The sequence below is a fragment of the Muntiacus reevesi genome, chromosome X, assembly GCF_963930625.1.
Source record: "Muntiacus reevesi chromosome X, mMunRee1.1, whole genome shotgun sequence".
NCBI lineage: Eukaryota > Metazoa > Chordata > Mammalia > Artiodactyla > Cervidae > Muntiacus > Muntiacus reevesi.
Window position 1 is genome coordinate 135,051,357 of NC_089271.1, and position 26,245 is coordinate 135,077,601.

At 35.5% G+C, this 26,245-nt stretch overlaps 1 protein-coding gene across 2 annotated transcripts in view; it reads right to left on the bottom strand.

Annotated features, from left to right (window-relative positions):
* LOC136153283 (plastin-3) overlaps positions 1-26,245 on the bottom strand; it is a 91,180-nt gene that overhangs the window by 22,033 nt on the left and 42,902 nt on the right. For both annotated transcript variants that reach the window (XM_065914928.1, XM_065914930.1), the window contains 5 exons: positions 24,515-24,595; positions 9,796-9,959; positions 3,617-3,746; positions 2,750-2,882; positions 308-389 (listed from right to left, as the gene is read on the bottom strand). In XM_065914928.1, coding sequence (XP_065771000.1) covers positions 308-389; positions 2,750-2,882; positions 3,617-3,746; positions 9,796-9,959; positions 24,515-24,587 — 582 coding nt within the window. In that variant the 5' untranslated portion in view covers positions 24,588-24,595. The remainder of the gene's footprint in view (positions 1-307; positions 390-2,749; positions 2,883-3,616; positions 3,747-9,795; positions 9,960-24,514; positions 24,596-26,245) is intronic.

The window sequence follows — 26,245 nt, forward strand, 5'->3', positions numbered from 1 at the left end:
TAAGCATGCTAATTAACTAAGAGCTTAAACATGCTTGCTTATTTCTGTATGTTTGAACGCAAAATGTAATGAAAAGAATATAGGGCTTTGCAGTTAGACCTGGATTTGAGCTTTAGTTCCAGCATTATTAACCTTGGTACAGCTCTGAAATCTTTCTGCATCTCAGCTTCTATGAAATCTGGAAAATAATCTTCAACTCAGAGCTGTTGTAAGAATTAAATGATAAGATGCAAAATGCAGAGCCTTCAGTCTGTAAAACAGGTCCTCAAATAATAGTTTCATGGAAGGAGAGGAAAAGAGTGCATACCTGAATGATGAATGGTGTGAGTTTCTTCTTGTTGATTGCTCTCTCATCAATTGTATCAGGAACTGAAAGGTTGATCATTTTACTGAAACAGAAATTTTAAAATATTGACTTATTTTTTAAGTAATCCATAAGTATTCACAAATATTTTAAGGCTTATTATAACATGTATCTCATGTAATCTGAAAAAAAAGCAATGTATGACTTTAGTCAGGTTGATAAAAAAAAAAACTATACATATAAAAATGCAAATAAAGGAAAGACCAAAGTATTTATAGTGGTTGAATATTTCTGAGTTGGGGATTAGGGCAATTCTCTTATTTAATGTTTTGTACTTTTCACATTCTTTTACAAGAATGAATTACTTGGATATTAAAAACTTTGTTGAGTAAGTGTTAAAAGCAGATAACATCCCACATTGCAGCTGAATCTCTCTGTCAGATTATATAATGTATAATTAAAATGATTTCATCTACAAAAAGTGAAAATTAGTTGAGCATGAGATTCTTTCATTCACCAAATATTTATTGAGTACCTAAATGATGCACAGGTACTATATTTGGTGCTAGAAATACAGTGATAATATCGATAGAAAGAAAAGTTGTATTAATTAGGGCAGGATCTGACTTAGAACAACCTCATTTGGTAAAATTTGGAGTTAGACTCTAATATTTTAGATGTTTATACTACTGCCCTAAAACAAGTTATTTTGCATAGAGAAAGCCATGCTTATTTCCATGCAAAATTTAAATATTAAATAAATAGCATCATATGAGTCTCTCTATTAAAATATATGGGAAATTATTTCTTTACAGCCTTTACAGCCTATAAGTGGCAAGTAAAAGGGTATCTCACATTTTTAGAAATCATCTTTTTAAAAAAACCAAAATGACTGTATTGGAAAAAAAATGTATTTTATATATTGTATATTGTCATCAGAAATACACCCACTGCACTGTTCTAAGTGTTCCAATATGTACTTACTTGATGCTCACAACAACTTTCTGAGCAAGCACAATAATATGGGGATCATAATGGATGGATCCTGAAATGCAAAGCAGTCAAGTACCTTTTTTTTTCTTTTAATAATTCTTCCCTACTATGATTTATTACTAAAGAAGGAAACGGCAACCCACTCCAGTATTCTTGCCTGGTGAATTTCATGGACAGAGGAACCTGGTAGGCTACAATCCATGGGGTTACAGAGTCAGATGCAAATGAACACACACACAACATGGTTTATTACAGGATATTAAATATGGTTCCCTATGATATACAGTAGGACCTTGTTTATTTTATATATAGTGTATATATATATACATATACATATACACTATATACACTATAAAACACTACAGTGTTTTACATATAGTGTATAGTGTAGTTTATATATAGTGTGTGTCTGCTAATGCAAAACTTCTAATTTACCATCCCCCCTTTCCCGTTTGGTAACCATAAGCTTGTTTTCTATGTCCTTGAGTCTGTTAGTTTTATAAATAAGTTCATTTATTTTAGTTTCATATATAAGTGGTATCATGTAGTACTTGACTTTCTCTGACTTCACTTAGTATTATAATCTTTAGGTCCACTCATGTTGCTGCAAATAGCATAATTTCATTCTTTTTATGGCTGAGTAGCATTCCATTCATCTTCTTTATCCATTCCCTGTCAACTGACATTTAGGTCATTTCTGTGTCTTGGCTATTATAAAACAGTGCTGCTATGAACACTGGGGTGCATGTATCTCTTTTAGTTTTCTCCAGACATATGCCTGAGAGTAGTATTGCTGGATCATATGGTAACTCTATTTTTAGTTTTTTAACCTCCATACTTTTTCCTATAGTGGCTACACCAATTTACATTCCCACCAATAGTGTAGGAGAGTTCAAAGGGGTCAGTGTCTTGATTGCAGTTATACAGCTACTGAGAAAGGAGCCAGGCAGACTGATTGTAGAGTATGCTGTTAACCACTGTGCTCCACTACCTCAAAAAAAGAGGTAGTAAATCTACTGACAAGCTGTTGATAATCTTTTACCTTTTTGGTTGAGACACTGTTGGGTCTCGGGCAGCAGCAGTGACAAACATATTTTTCAGAAATAAGTAATCTGAGATTGAAAAGTGACAAGTGGCCTGTTTTTGTCTTTTGGAATTTATGGTACTTGAGAATAAAGAGATACTAACATAAAAGGCTTAACGAAGTTGAAATGTGTAGCTTGCTCAGTGATGAGAAGAAACTGGAAGCTTAAAGCTCCTCTAGGAAGAGGTGTCCAGTCTGAATGACTGAGTTTTAGATTCACCTTTGGCGGCACTTTCATAGACAGACCTACAGATGAAATGGACAGAACCTAGACAACTTTCAATTCTAGTTTTTCCCCAAGAAGAATCTGTCAGGCATCCAGAAATGACTGCAGCAATTACATGGAAGACTACTCTTGGAAATCTTACCAAAGCACAATTCCATCACCAACAGCTTTGAACAGGTCATCGGTATTTGGGTTCATTGGTATGACGTGCCGGCAATCTGGATCATTTTCCAAAGCTTTGTTTATCCAGTTAACAAAAGCATATTTTTCTTCCTCTAAAATTATGTGGAATAAGAAGACATTAGTTTATACTATAGGTTAAATATTTGACTCTAAAGCCTGAAATAGCTGTTCATGAGCACTGCAATCAGTGTGTCATAAACCTGTGTTATCCTCTTTGGAAATTCTAACAATTGAATGCAACACACTAGCTTTAAGGAGCTATAAAATTAACGAAGAAATAGAGCAAGGTTAACTGATCTTTACAGAAATTACAAAACTCTTAGAAGTTAGTTATAAAATTCTTTTAAAAATTCTATTTATATTACCACAAGTGGTGCAAGTGGTAAAGAACCCACCTGCTGATGCAGGAGACAAAAGAGACATGGGTTCCATCCCTAGGTCAGGAAGATCCCCTGGAGGAGGGTGTGGCAACCCACTCCAGTATTCTTGCCTGGAGAATCCCATGACAAGGGGAGCTATAGTCTATATGGTCGCAAAAGAGTCAGACACGACTGAAGCGACTTAGCACACACTGCTATAACAAAGCCACTATTGTATCATGTGTTGTATCATATCAATATTGTGCACATACTGTATCATGGCTCTTACAAGCTAACAAAGCTATATAATAAATACCTGTAATGCTTTTATGGCAAGTATTAGCCCCAGTCCAAATACAGATCACAACAACTTCAACTGTATTCTTACCTAGGAGGCAGGGTCTTTCTAGAGCCTCTCCTTGACATTATAGCAGGCACCCTATGTAGCTCACTGTGTTAACCATTACCTGAGTAAGAATGCTGCGTTCCTTCACTGGACAGCTCTGAAGTTCCTCCCAGAGCACAAATCCCTTCTTTCCTGTTGATGGCTTTGCGGAAGGTTTTGGCTATATCACTGCTTTTTACCTCTTGGAAAATCTATTAATGAAAACATGTTGCTGATTCACAATTTTCAATCTGGCACAATTATAAGCATATTGATCTTCTTTTATATGCTGGTAACCTACATTCCCCCCACAGATGATGAGTGTTAAAAGATAAGGCAAACTAAGCTTGAGTTTTTAAAATGCTAAACAAGTACTTCAAAACTGCCACCAAAAATGAAGCACCAAAAATCAACTGTACACACTTGTCAAAAATATTAAATGCCACATGCATTGAAATCTGCTTTAAGTCAAAAACTAGCATAGTTCAAAAGCATAGATAAATCTATTAATTTTCTAGAACAAGGAAGACTCTTCTTTTCCTGCAAAGAAACGACTGAAGGATTTCCCCCTTCTTTAAGCATGATACACAGTGCAAAGAAATATGTAAATTTTATAGCTCAACCAAAAAAACTATTTCTTATCCTGGGGTAGCTTGGTAACAGCTAGAACAGAATAACAAGGGGGAAAATATGCTTAGTTGGCAGCAGGAGATGAATAAACCCAGAAAAGAGACTTTTCAATGATTTTCTCTTCACAATAAGGCACAAAAGCAGGATGGAACAAAGCAAATTTCACACCCTACTCTAACCGATTGACTGAATGACTGGACATTCCAAAGGTCTGCCAATGTAAGTCTGAGATACTGGAACTTACCTAACCTCCAATGTGTTCCTGAGCTATCAATGTGCGTGGCTAAATTAGCCACCACCAGAAAAACAAGAGCAAGATGTAGTATTTTCATAAAAACTCCTTTAAAAGGTGTTTGAAACACACCAGGCTTGTTGAAGGAAACTTAGAGCCCTAATGGAAAAGTCACTGAGCAAATAGAAGATAACCCAAGGCCTTTAGCATTATTGACTAGTACATACTCATACACACACCTCAGGAGGCGTAGCCTACATGTGAAGGTCACAGAACAGAGTCATGGTATCTAGCAGTTCAGGCTGTGTCTGTGACAGCAGACATGAGCAGGCATGAAATGCAGCCCACACCCCCCTAAGCAGGCCTGGGGTCTTATGCAAGACTGTGGCAGGCAGAAACACCAGTGCATTTTCACATTTAGTCTTTCCAGGAGGACATCCTTTTGTAATTAATTGACCAAGAGAGAGTGACTTTTGTAACCAGTAGGAAAGTTGCTGCAACCCTGTTACAAAGTCATCTTTTCCTGTTACCATCCTTAAATCTTGGCCTTCCTTGGACTTATAAACCCAATTTTATTTAGGAAAATGGTAAGCATGAAGTTTTACAAAATCAAGCTTATTCACTTTCCACAGCTGTGATTTTGTGCTATGCCTGTAATTTCAGAGGTGGACTTTTAGAATGGGTGTGTGTGTTTATGTGTGTGCACGCCTCCATCTATTTATGTATAATATATAGACACACCCATACTGACTACCAATGAAATCACTCTTCCTTCTCTCTGGCCATTATACTGACTCCTATTAAGTATCAATAGTGTGGAGCTGACTCATGTACTCTGGGTAATTTTCAAATTATTAAAATCGTTTTTACTCACACTCTGATTTCAACTGGAATTTCATTTATTTCACTTTACCATCCAAGCCAAGGTTATACAACAAAATGGTAGCAGTTTTCATTGTGATACATTTTGTTCAAACAGGTCCCTCTTTGGTAACTATCCATCTGCTCAGTGAAAAAGTAGTATTCACTATCCCACCTCATTCTGAACTCTACTTCATTTAGTAGAACAGTGTCTAGTAAATTAAAATCCAAAATCTAAGTCTTTTCCTCAACACTGAGATACTATAAATCACTGGAATGACAAAAAAAAAAGCTCCCAATGTGATTGCCTTGGAGTTACTGCCTCAGAATGACATATGAAAAGTTATTTTTCTTATTACAATTATTTCTGTGTTAAGGATCATTACCTTCTAAAATTAGGTTGCTTCCGTGATCACAGTTTCAGCTGGAAAAACCCAAATTTGTATACATAATGCAAAAGACGAGTAATACAAATAATCATCATTTTAAAAAAGAATCTGCTGTACAATATTCTAATGCAATTGCTTACATAGCTCTACTTAAACCCTTGATGCTTGGGAATGACATGTTGAATGCAAAGATGCAATTAAATTAGTTACATTTTCAATTGTCTTACAAAATTTACATGACGTTGCTTTTCTAAATATCTTTAAATAAATTCTTCCAGCCAAGTGCAAATTTGCGGTTTCATAGTATTTTCGTCTGTTCTTTAGATTTTAAACAAATGTTAAAAGATAGGAGATGCACTGGGAGGACCCTGAGGAGTCGGGTGGGGAGGGAGGTGGGAGGGGGGATCGGGATGGGGAATACATGTAACTATATGGCTGATTCATGTCAATGTATGACAAAACCCACTGAAATGTTGTAAAGTGATTGGCCTCCAACTAATAAAATAATATTAAAAAAAAAAAAAAAGAGCAAACATTTTAAACTTTGATGAAAAAAAAAAAAAAAAAGATAGGAGATGACTGAAGATTTACGTATTTGTTCAATGGATTCACCACGTGAGAATGAACACTTTATTTTCTACTTTAGTAAAGAAATCTCTCCAGTGGATGATAAGGCAATTTGAGTATAAGCCTTGGCTTAACAAGAATCTCTGAAATCAGAGAAAACACCAGGCCAACTACTGTGCTGGAGAGTTGTCAATGAATCTTTTCAAAGCTGCCTGTTGTGATACTAATGAGCTCACTGTTTCATGCTGTTTTCCCTCCAGGAGGAGGGACTTGTTTTATCATGTATGAACAAACTCCTGGTGTACACTGCTCTCTTTGGTTCTATACATCTTTTCCAGGCTCTTTTATGAAATATATATATGTCCTGTATTCCTTTTAAAAGTGTCATCACCTTCCTAGATCAACACTAGTGGCCAAACCAAAGCAATGCAGTGACATAAGAGTTTAAGAGGGAAAGATTTCAGAAAGAATTGCAAAAAACTATGACTGGCTTCCAGTGTTTGAGGTTTGTTTCCTTTGTAGGTTTGAATTTTTACTTTTTAGGAATCTGTTGTAGGCCTAAACTTAGTAATAATAGGAAGAGAACACTGCCTGTTTAATAAATAGAAATAACTACCAACAACTAACACTTCTATAGTATTTGCTGTAAACCAGGTACAGTTCTAAGCACTTTGCTTATATGAAGTTACTTATCTCTATGATATACCAGTCTTTTTACAGATGAAGGAAAATACCTTACTACAATCTAAGAAGTATAAAAATCTAGTAACTTACTTTTGAAATACTCAAGAGAAACAAGATCAATTAATATATATTTAATTTTAATGTGTGAAGTTTACATATAATTTGGGGACTCTTTTTTCCCATATATTATATATATATACACACACACACATATATATCCTCCTCCAAAATTAATACAGACATTTTGTTGGTAGCCTGATTTGCAATTAATACCTTTTAAGTAGCAATTTAAATAAAATCCAAAAATCTAACATGCAAGAACATGTTTATTTCTATTTCCTTATGTCAATCCCTGACAGGAATAACATGCTTCTGTTAGGGGAAGCACACTGACTGAAATGGCCCACTCTGGCCAGGTACCATAATAACCATTTTCATGAGTTGTTCTACGATAGGAGGTCCTGGTAAGGAACAGGGAACTAATAAGCCACCACCAGAAAAAGTAAAAAAGAGACACCACATGTCCGACCATCTCCCAGAATCCTTCTCTCTGGCATCCATCCTGGCTGAACAAGGCGTGCACCACCAGAATGGACTCTGAGTCAGAATGATTGGCTAAACACAACCTGGAAACTAATCCCATCACCATAAAATCCAAGACTTTGAGCCATGTGGCAGAGATGTCCTCCTGGGTTCCCTCACCCTACTGCTCTCCACCTGGGTGCCCTTTCCCAATAAAATCTCTTGCTTTGTCAGCACATGTGTCTCCTCGGATGATTCATTTCTGAGTGTTAGATAAGAGCCCAGTTTCCGGCCCTGGAAGGGGTCCCCCTTCCTGCAACACTTCCTTTTTCTCAGATAACTAGAATCTACCATATTTTGTCTAATGATTTGTAAGAGGTTTCATTGATGACAAGGCAGAGGGGAGTGGACAGATGTCTGCTTGGTTAATCACACACCCATCTTTCTTTCATGGTGGTATCATTCTGAAACTTCAGGTGAGTTATTTTACTGTCTTCCTTTCCAATTTTTTGAACAAGAGGGTAACTGACAAAGCCACTAGTTCCCTGTGTAATGTTGGGCAAATCACGTCCTTTTTGAGAAACCCAGGCTTTTATTATTTTTTAATTTGAGAAATGAAGGAGTATAAACATATTGATTTCTTCCAATTCTAATATATATATATATTAACCAATATGGTTCTCATTAGTATTTTATTTTTAAAAAAGTCCCGGGTGATGCCAAAATTATGATGCCTATAATTCCCTTTTTAAGAAAATACTAGGTTAGTCACAGCCACAAACAGCTGTGTGGAATCAGCAACATTTCAAAATATACAAAATTAAATATTTCCCTAAGATGATTTTTCTCAAAGACAGTTTCATAACCGTCTCCTTTAAAATACTGGCACACTGCACATCTCAATTATTTAAGTCTGTTCTTCCTAGTAGATTAAAAAATTCTGAGCAGCAAACTATATCAAAAGTAAGCAATCATAGTTCGCCACCATTCTAAGCTGTTTTAAGTCCACAATTAAACATGCAGTTACAAGGAGTGCAAGTTATACATCAGAGGACATGCAAGTGCTCACATTGCAAGTCAATTGCAACTTACTATTGAACACAGGATTTAAAACAAAAGGCTTTGGCAATAACTGGAAACAAAAAATGGTGGGGAAGAAATCAGTATTGCAAAAGAAGATGGCACGAACTATAATAGCGTTATAATTCTGACCCTTGTGCATTTTAAAACAGTAATGCTCCCTTCTTCCCTGCCCCGCCCCCAGGCAAATGCTATCAGAAGAGCAGACATCATTACTTAGTCAATTTGTTTCTGGAACTCTCCAGGTGTTCTAAAGGGGCTAATTCTAATAGAAGAAAACATATCAGAATTTCACTTGCTATATTGAGCTGTGGTTACTGATGGGAGTATATGTTATCATTTCAGGTGTCTTGGGGCAAAAACAAACCCTAGAAAAGATAGGAGTGCTAGGAAGTTTGTGATAATATTAGGCACTAATTACTATCTGTAATACACATAAGGAATGCCAAATAAGATCTAGTCAAACTCAGTCTTAAATGAATAAAATGATGAAATCTTAAGAGTGCTCTTAATTGAGGAAACGGCTATTCTTTAATATCAATCTCAAATACTTTGTCAGTGAATATGGATGGAAAATATCCTATGTCCAGAAAAAATTTGACCCCACTAGCTAGCAGCTAAAAGCATTAAATTTCAATAATGAGTACCACACACATACTCGCTGAGCACTGAGTATGGAACACTAGGTGCTTGGGGGTAGAATTAAGAAATCAGCCCCTAACCTTGAAGAGTATTTGATGATACTAGAGAAGAAAACAAGAATTTTAACGGCCCCTTCCAATGGATTAAAAAGATATGCTTCTAACTTTTAATTATCAAAATCATCATCCTAGGGAAAATGGTACAGTTAACTACTACTACCACAAGATTAGCAAACATGTTTTTAATCAGAAAGTTGAACTCAGGAAGCTTCCAAGACTGTGAGTCAGGGTGTATCATTAACGTTTGGGACCACACTGTTCACCTATAGAAAGAGCACTTCAAGGATGTGATTTCACACCTTGAAAAGTGTCCTTTAATGATGCACCCTCTAAGGAGACTGTTCACCTTACACAGCAAGCGGAGTGTTATATCTTTGATTCTGTCTGTGTTTTTTTTTTTCTCAGTTCTTTTTTAAGGTATTCTAATGGCTAAAAGAATGAACTAAATGTAGTGGGTGAGATTAGAGAAATTTTATTAGTTATAACAATACTACTATGATATATTTAGGAACTTAATAGGACCTATTACTAAAAGATCCCACAAGACAAAGAAGCAATCATTACTTCTAATAATGGTAGGTTTCCACATACTTACATAAACAAATTCATCAAAACTTATCTTCCCATCTTTATTCCTGTCACCATCCAGCATGAGTTTTTGAATAATTTCTCTCACTTTATATCCAGGTAATGGCATATTAGCTTCCTTGAAAAGCTCATGAAGTTCATAGTCACAAATGAATCCATTGCTGTTGAGGTCTTTTTGATAAGGGAGAAACAAGCAAAAAAGGATATAAGTTAACCTATAGAATATTTTTCTTCATTTTAGGCTCAGTTCTTAAAGCTTAAAGTTCATAAGCTCACCTAAATACAATATTATCCTATCTTATTGTTTGCTACCTAAAGAGGTCTGAAAGGGAAATGCAAATTTTAACTGAAAGGGCATGGCTTACATCATGTTTCTTGTATTTTGAACTGTATAAGTAGCTTAGCTTAAAAATAGCATCCCTAAAAAAAAAATAGCATCCCTAATATTAGGAAAGCATAGTTGTCTAATAAAATTATCATTAAATCATAAAGCTGACAGGACTTCAGAACAGATTATACACCAGTAAAACAATGCCATGGTATAAAACAATTCCTACTGTAGCTATTTAGGAGTTTTATGCCCCTTATTCTCCCCTTTGTCAAAGATAACAGTTTATAATTAATGCTAATTATATTATATAGAACACCTGAAATTATGCTATCCTCTTGAGTGCCAATTTTTTCAAGAGTTAATGTAAATAAGTGTTAATCCAAAACAAATACAGCGTTCATAAAAATAAATGCAGTCGTAAGTAATGCAAATGTTTAAATGAAGTCTACAAATAATTTAAAAATTTTTTGTGCTTTCATAATTTTAACAGACTGTATCTAAGTGCTGATAATGTTTATTCTGAAACAATTAAAAATCGAAAAAAAAAAACTGATCAATGACTAAAAGTTAATTTATTGGAAAAGAGGGCTAATGTCCTGAGGTGTAATTTTTTAGTAAAGACAGTTGGACTTTCACCAGCTATTTCATATACTTAAATGTTCAGAAATGCTTTTTATTCCTTAGCTCCTCCACTGATTTTCATATATAAATTTAATTATAATAGAGGGAAACAATCTGAATAGAGAAATGACTCAAGATGATGCCAACACCATTCAAGAAAATATACTATGAAGTTAATATATTTGATATATTACTTATAAACTGTACCAAAACAAAAAATAAAACAAAACTGTACCAGATACCGTCCCTAAGATTGGAGATACTGCAACCAATGAAACAAAGTCTTTAGCTCACCTTCTCATGACAACTAATAAGCAAGTAACATATAGCATAAGTGCTATGAAGAAAAATAAAGAGGGGTAAGGGGTTAGAATGGGGGCTATTTTGCCCTCCAGGGGACATTCAGTGCATAAAGGCCAAGAATGCTACTAAAAATCCTCCAGTGCATATGACCCCCACTCCCACTCCCATCCTGCAACACAGAATCATGCAGCTCAACATGTCAGTAACGCTGAAGTTAAAGAACCCTGGGTTATAGTGACAGGTGGGGATATGGGTGATGGTGGGAGTGCTATTTAGATAGAATCATCAATGATGGCCACTTTGATGAGGTAATATTTGATGAAGACTTATCTGAGGTAAGAAAGAGAATCATGTGGCTATTTGTAGGGGGCAGATTTTAGGTAGAGGAAAGAGCAAATGCAGTTTGTGATGTGGAAGTGTGTCTGATGTGTTTTGGAGACAGTAAAGATCCAGTATGAATTGAGCAGAGTGAGCAAAGGAGAAAATGAGAGATGAGGTCAGGGAACTGATCATGGAAGCTCTTATAGGCCATGGTACACACTCTGGATTTTCTTCTAAGTGTGACTGAAGCAAAATTGATATTAGCTAATGTGGGCCAATTATTAAAATATTAAATCCCCTGTATGAAACTAGTTCCCTAATAAACTGAAAGCTGATGAAATTGTTGTTTAGTTTTAATGAAGTATATGATTCTAGAGTCAAATATTCTTAAGCATAGATTACCATATTTTAAATCTATCAATTAAAATATTCATACTTTTAAAGCATCATCACCAAAGTACCCAACACTTCTGAAAATCACTAATAGTTCCTTCAAGGTAAAGTACTTGATTCCCCTTAGGGCACATCTTCACTGTTTTCGCTTTGAACGTATAAAAGGCCATACATCAAACACTTTATTAGTAAGTGTTTATATGCAGAAATCAATCCAGCAACGACATCTGCAGTTGCTAAAAAGAACAAAGTAATCCACATGGCACTGTGGTAAGATTTTAGCAACTTCTGATGAATGAAATTCTTGGGTTTAAATACACCTTTCCCCATGCACATACCAATCTGTTTCTCCCACTTTCTTTAAAAAGCCAAAAGACAACTCAGTTCTAGGAGTGTGACAAAGTAAAAGATACACAGCATACACAACAAGAGGGAGTAATGTGACACGGGCTCTAACTACATTTAATTTGCCCAAGTCATCTCTCCAGATCATAGTTTTCTCATTTGTAAAATGGGGGGCTTCACTTGATCTTAGAGAAGATTACCTTTTAGCTCTAAAAACTGGAGGTAAAAAACCATCGTACACATGAAAACCAAAGATAGAGTAATAACATTCTGATCATTATTAACCCTCAGTATGCAACCACCATATTCCTTCATTTTATTGTGTCTATAGAGAAGGAGATGGCGTATTCCTTTTGACTATCAAAACTTTGTCCACACTAGCAATTTCTGATAGATATTTTAAAACATACTCTATTTTCCTCTGACTTCTGAAATGACAGAACATAATTTAATTGTGTTACTTACTCCAGCTTGAACCTAGCAAGTTGTTCTTTTTGTATTCTCAGTGATATAATAGAAGTGGAAAACAGAGATGTTTACTTTTTTATTTATTATGCTGGAGAACTATAATGAATTCAAAGCTACAGGAAACTGACAAAGGCACTGAGTCTAGTCTGTCTGGCAGTTTCTTTGCTTTAGGTAGAAGAGAGGTGCAGGTAATAGGGGAACTACCACTTGTGTGCACCCTCTCTGAAATAACCTCTCTTGAGCATTAATTAGAAGCTCACTGATGTGATTAAAAGATGCCAGGAAATAGCCACCCTAAAATATAACTAGCATAAAATAACCACATGTGGAAATACCATTTTGAAGTAAGAGAAGTAATAACAGATGCTTTCAGCAATGGGCAGAAATGTTTTAAAGGAGGTCTGGAGGAATATGAATTTGTCATTACCTAACAATCTTAAGAGATTGCAAAAATCTCTTGATAAAGATTCTCCTAAATCTTTCTCTAACCCCAGTATGTAGCACAGTACCTTGCACAGAATAAGCATAGGGAAAAAATTATTTTTGTAGAACCAGAGATCCTGAAGTATTTTAAAATTAATTTTTATTACAGTATACTTGATTTACAATGTTGTTGGTTTCTACTGTACAGCAAAGTGAATCAGTTATACATATACATATACCTACTCTTTTTTAGATTATATTCCCATGTAAGTCATTACAGAATATTGAGTATATATTCTGTGCTATACAGTAGGTTCTTATTAGGATCCTCAAGTATTAAACCAGGAAAATAATGTTCTAATCTAAGGAGCATTTTAAAAACATAAATAAGCAAACAACAATGAGCAAAAAATGAAGAAATAGCACTGATAGACCGAATGGCACTCCATCAGGAAACCCTGAGGACAGAAATATCCCTTAAATAACATTCAATCTCATTCCCTTTGTTCTAATTCTGTCCCCACCCAGCAGCCTTCAGATCTGTAATTTGGTTTTCTAAGTGAACACACCCACCAAGGAGTATCCAAGTAGACTACCAGTGATGGTTGTCAGGTCAGGACCTCTCTCTCATTCTAAATGTAGAAACCTGCTTTGACTTTATTAAGAAAAACTACACTTGCATAACATGAATCAACCTCCAGAACAAATCGAGTACCTACTCTGTGGCAGGCACAGGGCTAGACACCAAAGATACAGAATTAACCAGACAGAACGTCTGGTTCTTACTTGAAACTGTGGCTTCAAAATCCTTATAAAATCTGGAATTACTTGGAATCTCTCTCCTGTATCTTTCTTGATATGGGAAAAGAATAGTTGACCATGTGTCATCTTCTACATATTTGTAAAATTTTACCTTTTACCTACTCTGTTTCTCCATATTGTAAAAGCAGAGCAAGCTTGTATTACCTCCTGAGATCAAAGGCATTTTAGTGTTAGTACTAGTAAATTACTGCAAGGCTTTCGGTCTCTAAATCATACCTTTTGAAGAAAACAATTTTAGTTTCAATAAGAAGGCAGAGGGAGCCTTAAAAGGCAGCTTGCGATTAATTTTAGAAAATCTCCCAGCTGCTAAAGTACTTGAAAGACAAAATAGGGTGCAATTACTTTAAAAGAGTTTTAGGTTAATTTTATTCCCAATCTCCAGCCAAAACACACACACAAGACAGTTTTAACAACTGGAAATCACAACCTCCTGGCATGATGGTAGTCCTTTATTTTCTCATTAAATCTGTCAATATTCTGGAGGCCCTTTCTGGCTCATTTGCCCCTTTTTCATTAACTACGCATTGGCATGGGGTGAAACAAGTTTTGCATTTCAAAAACTCTTCTGTTCCAGCATCGTATTTTTGACTGCCCAATAACGTAGACATTATCATTCAGCCTATATTATCTGGAGCATTTTCAATGTTTCTGCAACCACAGGTCTCAACTTTTTGGTTCAGAAAATACGGTCAGTGTGGGTAGACACTGACGGGCTGGGGAGAGGAGGGAAGAAGAAACTCCACCTACCTACCCAACAAACTTCCCGCATAGAGTCCAGAGCTAAATTTCAAGAAATGGATCAAGTGTTCTATTTTTAAAGAAAAACTGCTATACTTAAAAAAAACACATAAAGATTCTCCCAAGGGTTTACCAGAGAGGCCTGTGTGTTTCATACTGGCTGCTGAATTCATCAGAAAGGAATCAAATGTTTTTAACAACAGATTCTGTCTGTCTGTCTGTCTATGATGACACGTGTAGATTCACATCTGCACTTAAAAAAAAAAACTTACTATGCTCTTAACAAGTATTATTTTAGATGCCAGTTAACTCTCCCCAAACCCTCCCCCCAAGTAACCTTAAAGTAAATAAACTTATTATACAGCCATGTTCCTGCAGAAGTTTGAATCACACCAAGAATGCATATCCTTAAAAGGAAATGTTTTCCCTCCCCTTGCATCCTGTTATTTAAGCTATTTTAAGTACTTGTCTGGAGAAAGCTCAGCCAGAATTCAAGTGGTTTTGATTTTAGCTGCTGTTTTACACTGCCCATGTCCAGGTGGAATGTGGCGCAATCTATCACTTCAAATGCATCTTTTGGGGTGCTACTTTGTCCTATAAATCTAACAGTGAGAAAAACCAGGATTTCCCTTGACTCTTAGGTTGTGTGTGTGTGTGTGTGTGTGTGTGTGTGTGTGTGTGTTGCTTTATCCAGCCTTGATTCTGCCTAAATGTAGTGTCTTTCTTTATAAACAGGTCACATATGTGTGTCTTCATCTGCAATACATATGCAACTTCTTTACTAACCCACTGTGGACAGTGCTTATTAGGACTTAAAGAAGAAAACCAATCAAGTGCAGATGCACATTCTTTACAAAATGCTGTGTTTAAAAGTTCCATTTAGTTTAACTGATAAACTCCACAAATTTTTTGCACTAAAAAAATGACAAAAGGAATCTATGTATCTAGCAATAATGGATTTACACACACACACACACACACACACACACAATCCTGACCACCTGTGAAAGCACACAAAATATTAATTTAAAAGACTCAGCCAAGAAACTTGTGCAGAAGAATTTAGATTATATTCTGTCCTCAGATCTAAGCAATAAAATTGAGCTTTCATTAGCCATTAAAACTTTAGAAAAGGGAGATGATAAACATCTCCAGATGCTTAGATAAACACGGATTTTCCCTTTCACAGCTTATACCTTTTGAGGTAGCTCATTCCAGCAAATACATATAAGAGGAAGTTTAATGAGTCCCAGCTAACAGTAGAATAGAGGTTGCTACCGAAGAGTTTATCCTTAGTGTGTTCCCAAAGGTGGAGGTCAAGTACAGCTGAAGGCTGGACAAGATTAGAGGGCTGGAGACCAGGCAATCAAAAACGTTGTCTATCAACTCTTTTCCAACCCAAAATTTCTAACTCAAAATTGGCCATGATTTCCCACCAACTGCCACTTTCCCACTTAAAAAATACACACACACACACACACACACACACACACACACACACACACGAACATACATACACACATGTATGCTCCTGCTCTTACCCAACACACCTATAATCTGTGCACCTATTTTCCATACAGTCAAAACACAGCTTTCAGACTATCCTGAGACCTTAATTTCCAATATTCTATTGATAGTTAACCAGAAGGTACAGTGAAAGAGCACTGGTCTGTTTATTTATTTATTTAGTTTTGTTTGGGATGTAGTTTTTATTTTTTAATTTTTTAAAATAAATTTATTTATTTTAATTGGAGGCTAATGACTTTACAATATTGTAGTGGTTTTGCCATACATTGACATGGATCTGCCGTGGGTGTACATGTGTTCCCCATCCTGAATCCCCCTCCCATCTCCCTCCCCATCCCATCCCTCTGGGTCATACCAGTGCGCCAGCCCTGAGCACCTTGTCCCATGCATCGAACCTGGACTGGTGATCCATTTCACATGTGATAATATACATGTTTTAATGCCATTCTCCCAAATCGTCCACCCTCACCCTCTCCTACAGAGGCCCAAAGACTGTTATATAAATCTGTATCTCTTAGCTTTCACGCATATAGAGTTATCATTACCATCTTTCTAGATTCCATATATATGCGTTAGTATACTGTATTGGTGTTTTTCTTTCTGGCTTACTTCACTCTGTATAATAGGCTCCAGGTTCATCCAGCTCATTAGAACTGATTCAAATGCACACTTTTAAATGGCTGAGTAATATTCCATTGTGTATATATGTACCACAGCTTTCATCCATTCGTCTACTGATGGACATCTAAGTTGCGTCCATGTCCTGGCTATTATAAACAGTGCTGCGATGAACATTGGGGTACACGAGTCTCTTTCAATTCTGGTTTCCTCAGTGTGTATGCCCAGCAGTGGGATTGCTGGGTCATATGGCAGTTCTATTTCCAGTTTTTTAAGGAATCTCCACACTGTTCTCCATAGTAGCTGTGCTAGTTTGCATTCCCACCAACAGTGTAAGAGGGTTCCCTTTTCTCCACACCCTCTCCAGCATTTATTGCTTGTAGACATTTGGATAGCAGCCATTCTGACTGGCGTGTAATGGTACCTCATTGAGGTTCTGACTTGCATTTCTCTGATAATGAGTGATGTTGAGCATCTTTCCATGTGTTTGTTAGCCATCTGCATGTCTTCTTTGGAGAAATGTCTGTTTAGTTCCTTGGCCCATTTTTTGATTGGTTCATTTATTTTTTCTGGAATTGAGCTACAGGAGTTGCTTATACATTTTTGAGATTAATTCTGTGTCCGTTGCTTCATTTGCTATTATTTTCTCCCGTTCTGAAGGTTGTCTTTTCACCTTGCTTATAGTTTCCTTTGTTGTGCAAAAGCTTTTATGTTTAATTAGGTTCCATTTGTTTATTTTTGCTTTTATTTCCATTACTCTGGGAGGTGGGTCATAGAGGATCCTGCTGTGATTTATGTCGGAGAGTGTTTTACCTATGTTTTCCTCTAGGAGCTTTATAGTTTCTGCTCTTACGTTTGGATCTTTAATTCATTTTGAGTTTATTTTTGTGTATGGTGTTAGAAAGCATTCTAGTTTCATTCTTTTACAAGTGGTTGACCAGTTTTCCCAGTACCACTTGTTAAAGAAACTGTCTTTTCTCCATTGTATATTCGTGCCCCCTTTGTCGAAGATAGGATGTCCATAGGTGCGTGGATTTATCTCTGGGCTTTCTATTTCGTTCCATTGATCTGTGTTTCTGTCTTTTTGCCAGTACCATACTGTCTTGATGACTGTAGCTTTGTAGTATAGCCTGAAGTCAGGCAGATTGATTCCTCCAGTTCCATTCTTGTTTCTCAAGATTGCTTTGGCTATTCGAGGTTTTTTGTATTTCTATACAAATTGTGAAATTATTTGTTCTAGTTCTCTGAAAAATACTATTGGTAGCTTGATAGGGATTGCATTGAATCTACAGATTGCTTTGGGTAGTATAGTCATTTTCACTATATTGATTCTTCCAATCCATAAACACGGTATATTTCTTCATCTATTTGTTTCCTCTTTGATTTCTTTCATCAGTGTTTCATAGCTTTCTATATATAGGTCTTTTGTTTCTTTAGGTAGATATATTCCTAAGTATTTTATTCTTTTCATTGCAATGGTGAATTGAATTGTTTGCTTAATTTCTTTTTCTGCTTTCTCATTGTTAGTGTATAGGAATGCAAGGGATTTCTGTGTGTTGATGTTATATTCCGCAACTTTACTATATTCATTGATTAGCTCTAGTAATTTCCTGGTGGAGTCTTTAGGGTTTTCTATGTAGAGGATCATGTCATCTGCAAACAGTGAGAGTTTTACTTCTTCTTTTCCAATTTAAATTCCTTTTATTTCTTTTTCTGCTCTGATTGCTGTGGCCAAAATTTCCAAAACTATGCTGAATAGCAGTGGTGAGAGTGGGCACCCTTGTCTTGTTCCTGACTTTAGGGGAAATGCTTTCAATTTTTCACCATTGAGGATAATGTTTGCTGTGGGTTTGTCATATATAGCTTTTATTATGTTGAGGTATGTTCCTTGTATTCCTGCTTTCTGGAGGGTTTTTATCTTAAACGGATGTTGAATTTTGTCAAAGGTTTTCTCTTCATCTATTGAGATAATCATATGGTTTTTATCTTTCAATTTGTTAATGTGGTGTATTATGTTGATTGATTTCTGGATATTGAAGAATCCTCACATCCCTGGGATAAAGCCCACTTGGTCATGATGTATGATCTTTTTAATATGTTGTTGGATTCTGTTTGCTAGAATTTTGTTAAGGATTTTTGCATCTATGTTCATCAGGGATATTGGCCTATAGTTTTCTTTTTTTGTGGCATCTTTGTCAGGTTTTGGTATTAGGGTGATGGTGGCCTCATAGAATGAGTTTGGCAGTTTAGCTTCCTCTGCAATTTTCTGGAAGAGTTTGAGTAGGATAGGTGTTAGCTCTTCTCTAAAATTTTGGTAGAATTCAGATGTGAAGCCGTCTGGTACTAGGCTTTTGTTTGCTGGAAGATTTCTGATTACAGTTTCAATTTCCATGCTTGTGATGGGTCTGTTAAGATTTTTTATTTCTTCCTGGCTTATATTTGGAAAGTTGTACTTTTCTAAGAATTTGTCCATTTCATCCAAGTTGTCCATTTTATTGGCATATAGCTGCTGATAGTAGTCTCGTATGATCCTTTGTCTTTCTGTGTTGTCTGTTGTGATTTCTCCATTTTCATTTATAATTTAGTTGATTTGATTCTTCTCCTTTTGTTTCCTGAAGAGTCTGGCTAATGGCTTGTCTATTTTATTTATCTTCTTAAAGAACCAGCTTTTAGCCTTGTTGATTTTTGCTATGGTCTCTTTTGTTTCTTTTGAATTTAATTATGCCCTAATTTTTATGATTTCTTTCCTTCTACTAACCCTGGGGTTCTTCATTTCTTCCTTTTCTAGTTGCTTTAGGTATAGAGTTAGGTTATTTAGTTGACTTTTTTCTTGTTTCTTGAGGTAAGCCTATATTGATTGCTATGTATCTTCCCCTTAGCACTGCTTTTACAGTGTCCCATAGGGTTTGGGTTGTTGTGTTTTCATTTTCATTTGTTTCTATGCAAATTTTTATTTCTTTTTTTATTTCTTCTGTGATATTTGGTTATTCAGCAGAATGTTTTTCAGCCTCCATATGTTGGAATTTTAAAGTTTTTCTCCTGTAATTGACATCTAATCTTACTGCACTGTGGTCAGAAAAGATGCTTGGAATGATTTCAATTTTTTTGAATTTGCCAAGGCAAGATTTATGGCCCAGAATGTGATCTATCCTGGAGAAGGTTCCATGTGCACTTGAGAAAAAGGTGAAATTCCTTGTTTTGGGGGTGAAATGTCCTATAGATATCAATTAGGTCTAACTGTTCTATTGTATCATTTAAAGTTTGTGTTTCCTTGTTAATTTTCTGTTTAGTTGATCTATCCATAGGTGTGAGTACAGTATTAAGGTTTCCCACTATTATTGTGTTATTGTTAATTTCCCCTTTCATACTTGTTAGCATTTGCCTTACATATTGCAGTGCTCTTATGTTGGGTGGTTGCATATATATTCATAATTGCTATATCTTCTTCTTGGATTGATCCTTTAATCATTATGTAGTGTCCTTCTTTGTCTCTTTTCACAGCATTTGTTTTAAAGTCTATTTTATCTGATATGACTATTGCTACTCCTGCTGTCTTTTGGTCTCTATTTGCTTGGAATATCTTTTTCCAGCCCTTCACTTTCAGTCTGTATGTGTCCCTTGTTTTGAGCTGGGTCTGTTGTAGGCAACATATATAGGGGTCTTGTTTTTTTTTCCATTCAGCCAGTCTTTGTCTTTTGGTTGGGGCATTAAACCCATTCACATTTAAGGTAATTATTTATAAGTATGATCCCGTTGCCATTTACTTTGTTGTTTTGGGTTCGAGTTTATACTCCCTTTTTGTGTTTCCTGTCTAGAGAAGATCCTTTAGCACTTGTTGGAGAGCTGGTTTGGTGGTGCTGAATTCTCTCAGCTTTTGCTTGTCTGTAAAGCTTTTGATTTCTCCTTCATATCTGAATGTGAACCTTGCTGGGTACAGTAATCTGAGCTGTAGGTTTTTCTCTTTCATCACTTTAAGTATGTCCTGCCATTCCCTTCTGGCTTGTTGTCATTTTTTAAGCCATATTTAAACAAATATGCACTAGTGTCATTTTATTGAATACTAAAAGTAAATTAAATGAAACCACTGTACTTTTCATCACATCATCTGGATGTGGTTTTTATATACTAGAGAATATCAAGTAATTTGAAATCAGTTAACTTCCTGAGATGAGAAAATCTGGTACAGCTACAATCACCATAACCAGAAAATTTTGGCTTAGTTTGGTGTGCAGCCTCAAAAGAATATACCCACAATATTCCTAGTCACTTATGAAACCCCATTATTCTTTAACTTCAAAAGTGTAGAATTCCTGTTTTGTTTTGTTTGTTTGTTTAAAGCAGAGTGGCTACTGTTTAGGAGAGAAAAAAATTCAGATGTAAGTGTTTGCAGGACTAAAGCCAATCTGAGAAGTTCTATGTTACATGAATTTACCTTTATGACAAGTAATCATTCAAATGACCTCTAGTTTCCCTAACAAGATTAAAGTTTCAGAATGTAATAGGCATTTTCTACTTCGTAAAATATTTACTTCCTAAGTGTTCTGAAAAGCTTTATATATTCTTCTTTAGAATGAATTTATGCAGCCTTGCAGCATTTAAATTAAAACAGAAACATCACGATGTAAGAAAAAATGAAAGCCAAGGCTTCTGCTATCCCAATGAGAAATACTGGAAACAAATATTGAAAAAATGAAAATAATTAGATGAAAATATACTGCTTGGAACTTAACATTAAGCAGGTGCAGAAAATGAGTGAAAGGAGAACTTTAAATCTTAGTACTCGATTTTTATTGCTAGTAAAGAGAATTTTAAAGCACTATTAATTGAACAAAACCCATGATTAGTGGTAATTACAGAGATTTTCTCCATACACTATGATCTTGCTGAATTTCTAAAGAGATAATCAAGGCTATTATTGTTAATAGATGGGGAAAATCATATAATGATTTCCATATTTTGTCACAATTGAACTGAGATAAAGTAGTCCTTCCTTCCCTCCCCATAAGAAAGAATTGTCCTTGTCAGGGAAATAAGTTATGGAGCTTGTTTTTAAAGTCAAGTTTCCCTGAATGAAGAAAAAAAAAGATTTCCATAATACCTTTGATAGTTGCCTAAGGGCCCTGTAAATAAGAATAACTAAAAACTACAAAGATTTTAAAGGAAAATCTAGATTCAGCTGGGTCTTTAAACATTTTTCTGAAAGACTATACACAGCTTTTAAGATGCTGAAAAATACAAATTTTATGTGTTATACTGTAATGGCCAAATCCTTCAGCAGTAAATTCTGCCATGATGAAAATCTTCATAACAAAGAACCTTTGTCACAAAGACAAAGTCCTAATACATGAAAAAACTATGTATCATTCCTTAGAATTCAATTATTTATGTATAGAAAACTAAATGCATACAACAGTGAGCTAGATACTGAGGGGGAATACAAAGAATACTATGTGGAACAGGTAAAAATTTTGGACTCCAGAATTCCTGTTTATAGCATACAGAGTGATAAGAGTCTACATATCACAGAATATATGCCTGGTAGGGCTTCAATAAGATACATGGTCCAATCTCTCAGCTTTGAGAAGGTCTTTGCCTACCCTAAACCCTCCAAGATATATGATTTAAAGTAAGACAGTAGTTCCACAATGACCGTTTCTTGCAGTCCAAGTTCTAATTGATCCCTCATTAGCCCAATTTAGTCTCATTTCCTCCTTGGAGATAATTGGTCAACTCTTTTTATATCATTAAGCTTTAAAAGAGCAATTAAGCTCTTTTACTGACAAAACTATTCCAGTGCCATCAGGTAAATAATATTTGAATTAACTTTGATTTTTTAAAAATATTTCACACAAATATTTCTAAGATGCTGCACATGAGAACAGTATTCAACAGTAAACACTGATTTGAGGAGGTGAGGCCTTGAAGATTAAGTAATAACAATAATAAGGTACCCACATCAAAATTCCAACAATAAAAAAAAAAAACAAATTAGGCAGAAATCAATACAACATTGTAAAGCAATTATCGTCCAATTAAAAATAAATTCAAAAAATAAAATAAAATGGATAACAACAACAACAACAACAAAATTAAACTGCCCCCAACACTGAAGATGAATAAAAATAAAACAGAAAGTTCAAAGGAAACAACGATTAAAAAAAGAAAAAAACAATTTCTACAGAAAAATGTGATTTAAACAGTCTTCCAGCCAGGAATCCACCTGCTGTTTTCCATAATCAATCTGATATTGAATATTTGAACTACATTGAGTAGTCCAGTAAGTGGTATCTATGGCAAGTTAACTGTCTTTTTTTTTTCATACACACACATAGTCATGTTAAAGATTCAGGACTATTTTTTCCTAGTTAGAATTCTGATGGGACTATGAATAGTCACTCTGGCTGTTGGGGAGGGGATCAGGTGGGGCTGTCATTACCTTTCCCAAGGCATGTTGTTATTACCAAATGCCTTCATAGAACATACTCACAAATATATGGGAATACAGCAAGGAGATTAAACCAGTCAGTCCTAAAGGAAATCAACCCTGAATATTCATTGGAAGGACTGATGCTGAAGTTGAAGCTCCAATACTTTGGCCACCTGATGCAAAGAGCTGACTCACTGGAAAAGGCCGTGATCCTGGGAAAGATTGAAGGCAAGAGAAGAAGGGGGTGACAGAGGATGAGGTGGTTGGATGGCATCACCAATTCAATGGACATGAGTTTGAGCACATTCCAGGAGATAGTGAAGGACAAGGAAGCCTGGCATGATGCAGTCCATGGGGTCACAAAGAGTCGGACATGACTGAGTGACTGAACAACAGCAACAAGAGATGTGTATTTCCTCACTTTTCACTAATGGGGTTTACAACACAGGTCAAAGAGTAGATTCTGGTTTAACTAACAAATCATCATGATTTAACTTCATACCCTTTAATCAAGAAGATATCAAACAGCAATACTCTCCCTCTGAAAGCACCTGTTGAGTACACACATCAATAATCAGGTCTTACTCTGTTTTCTCATTATCTTCACTGACTTGACCTGAGCACTGAAATAATGGAATGTAAATACTATAAATTGCTTCCATATCTGCTAAATTTGAAGACATGTTATATGATGTTAAAGGATAAGCCAAACGGTATGATAATCCTTCCCATCTTATACATATGCTAATTCAAGAAGGTAGAACAGTGTGCATTATCCAAAGGCACAATACATCCATGAAAAAGACAGTAAAGCCATGTTAATTAAAAGTAAACTATCATCCCAGCTTCCCAAGTGGGTCAGGAAGATCACTTGGAGTAGGAAATGACAATCCACACCAGTATCATTGCCTGGAAAATTACATGGGCAGAGCAGCCTGGTGAGCTAGAGTCCATGGGGTTGCAAAGAGTCAGACACAACTGCATGACCAAGCATGCACATGCACACATGCACACAAGCACGCACACAGGCACAACATCATCTAATGGTTTTTAACATTTTGGGGGGTCAGTTGGCTCTTTGAGAATATAGTGAAAGTTTCAAATCCTCTCCTCAGAATAATATGGTAAAACAAAATTTGTCTACAAATTTCAGGAGCCACAGCAGCCTCCAGTTAAAGAATGGGACCCTGGACTAAAAACCTTTCACCATATTAGATACTAGCTATAATTAGCAATGACACAGTTTAAAGTGTTGCTTCTAGAACTTTATTCCATTGATTTTAACTAGTTTCCTGATTAACCATTCACATAATTTTTCAGAGAAATAACTTTGATTAGTGCCAAATAAACATTGCTTTACCATAGTTACCCTACAAAAGAACAACTCACCAACTTTTGCAAAGGCCTCTTTGAGTTCATCAAGCTCATCTTTGGAAATCTGAGTGGTAGCCATCTCATCCATTTAAAGATCTAAAGAGAAACCAAAAAGGTTTAAGACTTGAAAACAGTTACAGATGAAGAGAACAGGTAGATGCAAGATGGGAGGGGAGAGGGGGAAGAAAGAAGTGAGGAAGGTGAAGAGGTACAAACTTCCAATTATAAACTGAAAAATAACTGAGTAACAGGCATGAAATGCACAGTGTGGGAAATATAGTAAATAACTAATATCTTTGTGTGGTGACATAATTAAAACTAGACTTATCCTGGTGATCAGTTTGGAGTGTACAGAAATATCAAATCACTATGTTAAGTAACAAGAACTAACAGTGTTGTGGGTCAATTATGCTTCAAAAACAAACTGACAGAAAAGGAGATGAGATTGGTGGTTACAAGATGCAGGGGGTTACCAGAAGATAGGGAACTGGATGAAGGCAGTCAAAAGGTATAAATTCCCAGTTATAAGTAAGTACTAGGGATAAGTACAACATGATAACTATAATGTGAAAGTTGTTAAGAGAGCAAATCCTAAGAGTTCTCATCAAAAGGAAAAACATTTTTTTATTTTATTTTGTATCTATATGAGATAATGCCTATTTACTAAATTTATTGTGGTAATCCTTTCATGATGTATATAAATCATTTTGCTGTTCACCTTAAATTTCTAGAATGCTGCATGTCAATTGTATCTATAAAACTGGAAGAAAAAAATTTTAAGACAAAAAATTTGTGATGAATATATTACAAGCAATCCTGTAAACTCTCATTTTAGGGGTAATTTAGACAGAAATTCAAACTACTGGAACTATCTGAATAGGTTCCCATACTTCTAGATACAGCCATAATGAAGAAAACAAAAGAGAAATTATCATTGGTCAAAAGCTCTTCAGACAAAAATACTTCTCAATCTTCCTTTCAAAGACAAAGTCTTATGCTACATTCAAAGAATGTAAAGAAGGGGCAAGGTAGCAAGCAATGATAGATTCTTGGTTATATGAGCCAAAACTAAGTCAAAATTATATGACTAAAGATTCAAGTAAAATATAACTTTTTTAGGACTTCCCTGGCAGTCCACTGCAAGGGACACAGGCTCAGTCCCTGGAGGGGGAACTAAGATCCTGTATGCCACATGCTGTGGCCAAAAAATAAATAAATAAATAAATAAATAAATAAATAAATAACTTCTTGAATTAGCATCTATCTTATTGGCTAGTTCCATTTTTTCCATCTTTACTGAGATATGTGATATAATATTGTGTAAGTTTAAGCTGTACACCATAATAACTTGATACATACATATATTGTGAAATATATAGTAACTTAACCACAATAAAGTAAGTGAACACATCTATCACCTCACATAGTTACCATTTTTTCCCCTTAAGTCATTTAAAAGTCATTCACTGTGGAAAACCTTATTTTCAAATAGGAGCATACTAACAGCTACCAATCATCCCCATTAAAGAGTGAATCAACTAAAACAAATTATTTTGGGGTTTGATACAGAAACACACAAGAGCATGCTTATCAACACATCTTTGTGTACACAACTTATTAATATTATTTGAGCTTATACTCTTCTTGATTTGGCCCTATTTTACCTATTTAACCAACAAATAAGGCTTGGCAAACTATGGTCTGTGGGCCCAATCTGGACCACTGCTTATTTCTGTATGGCTTTTT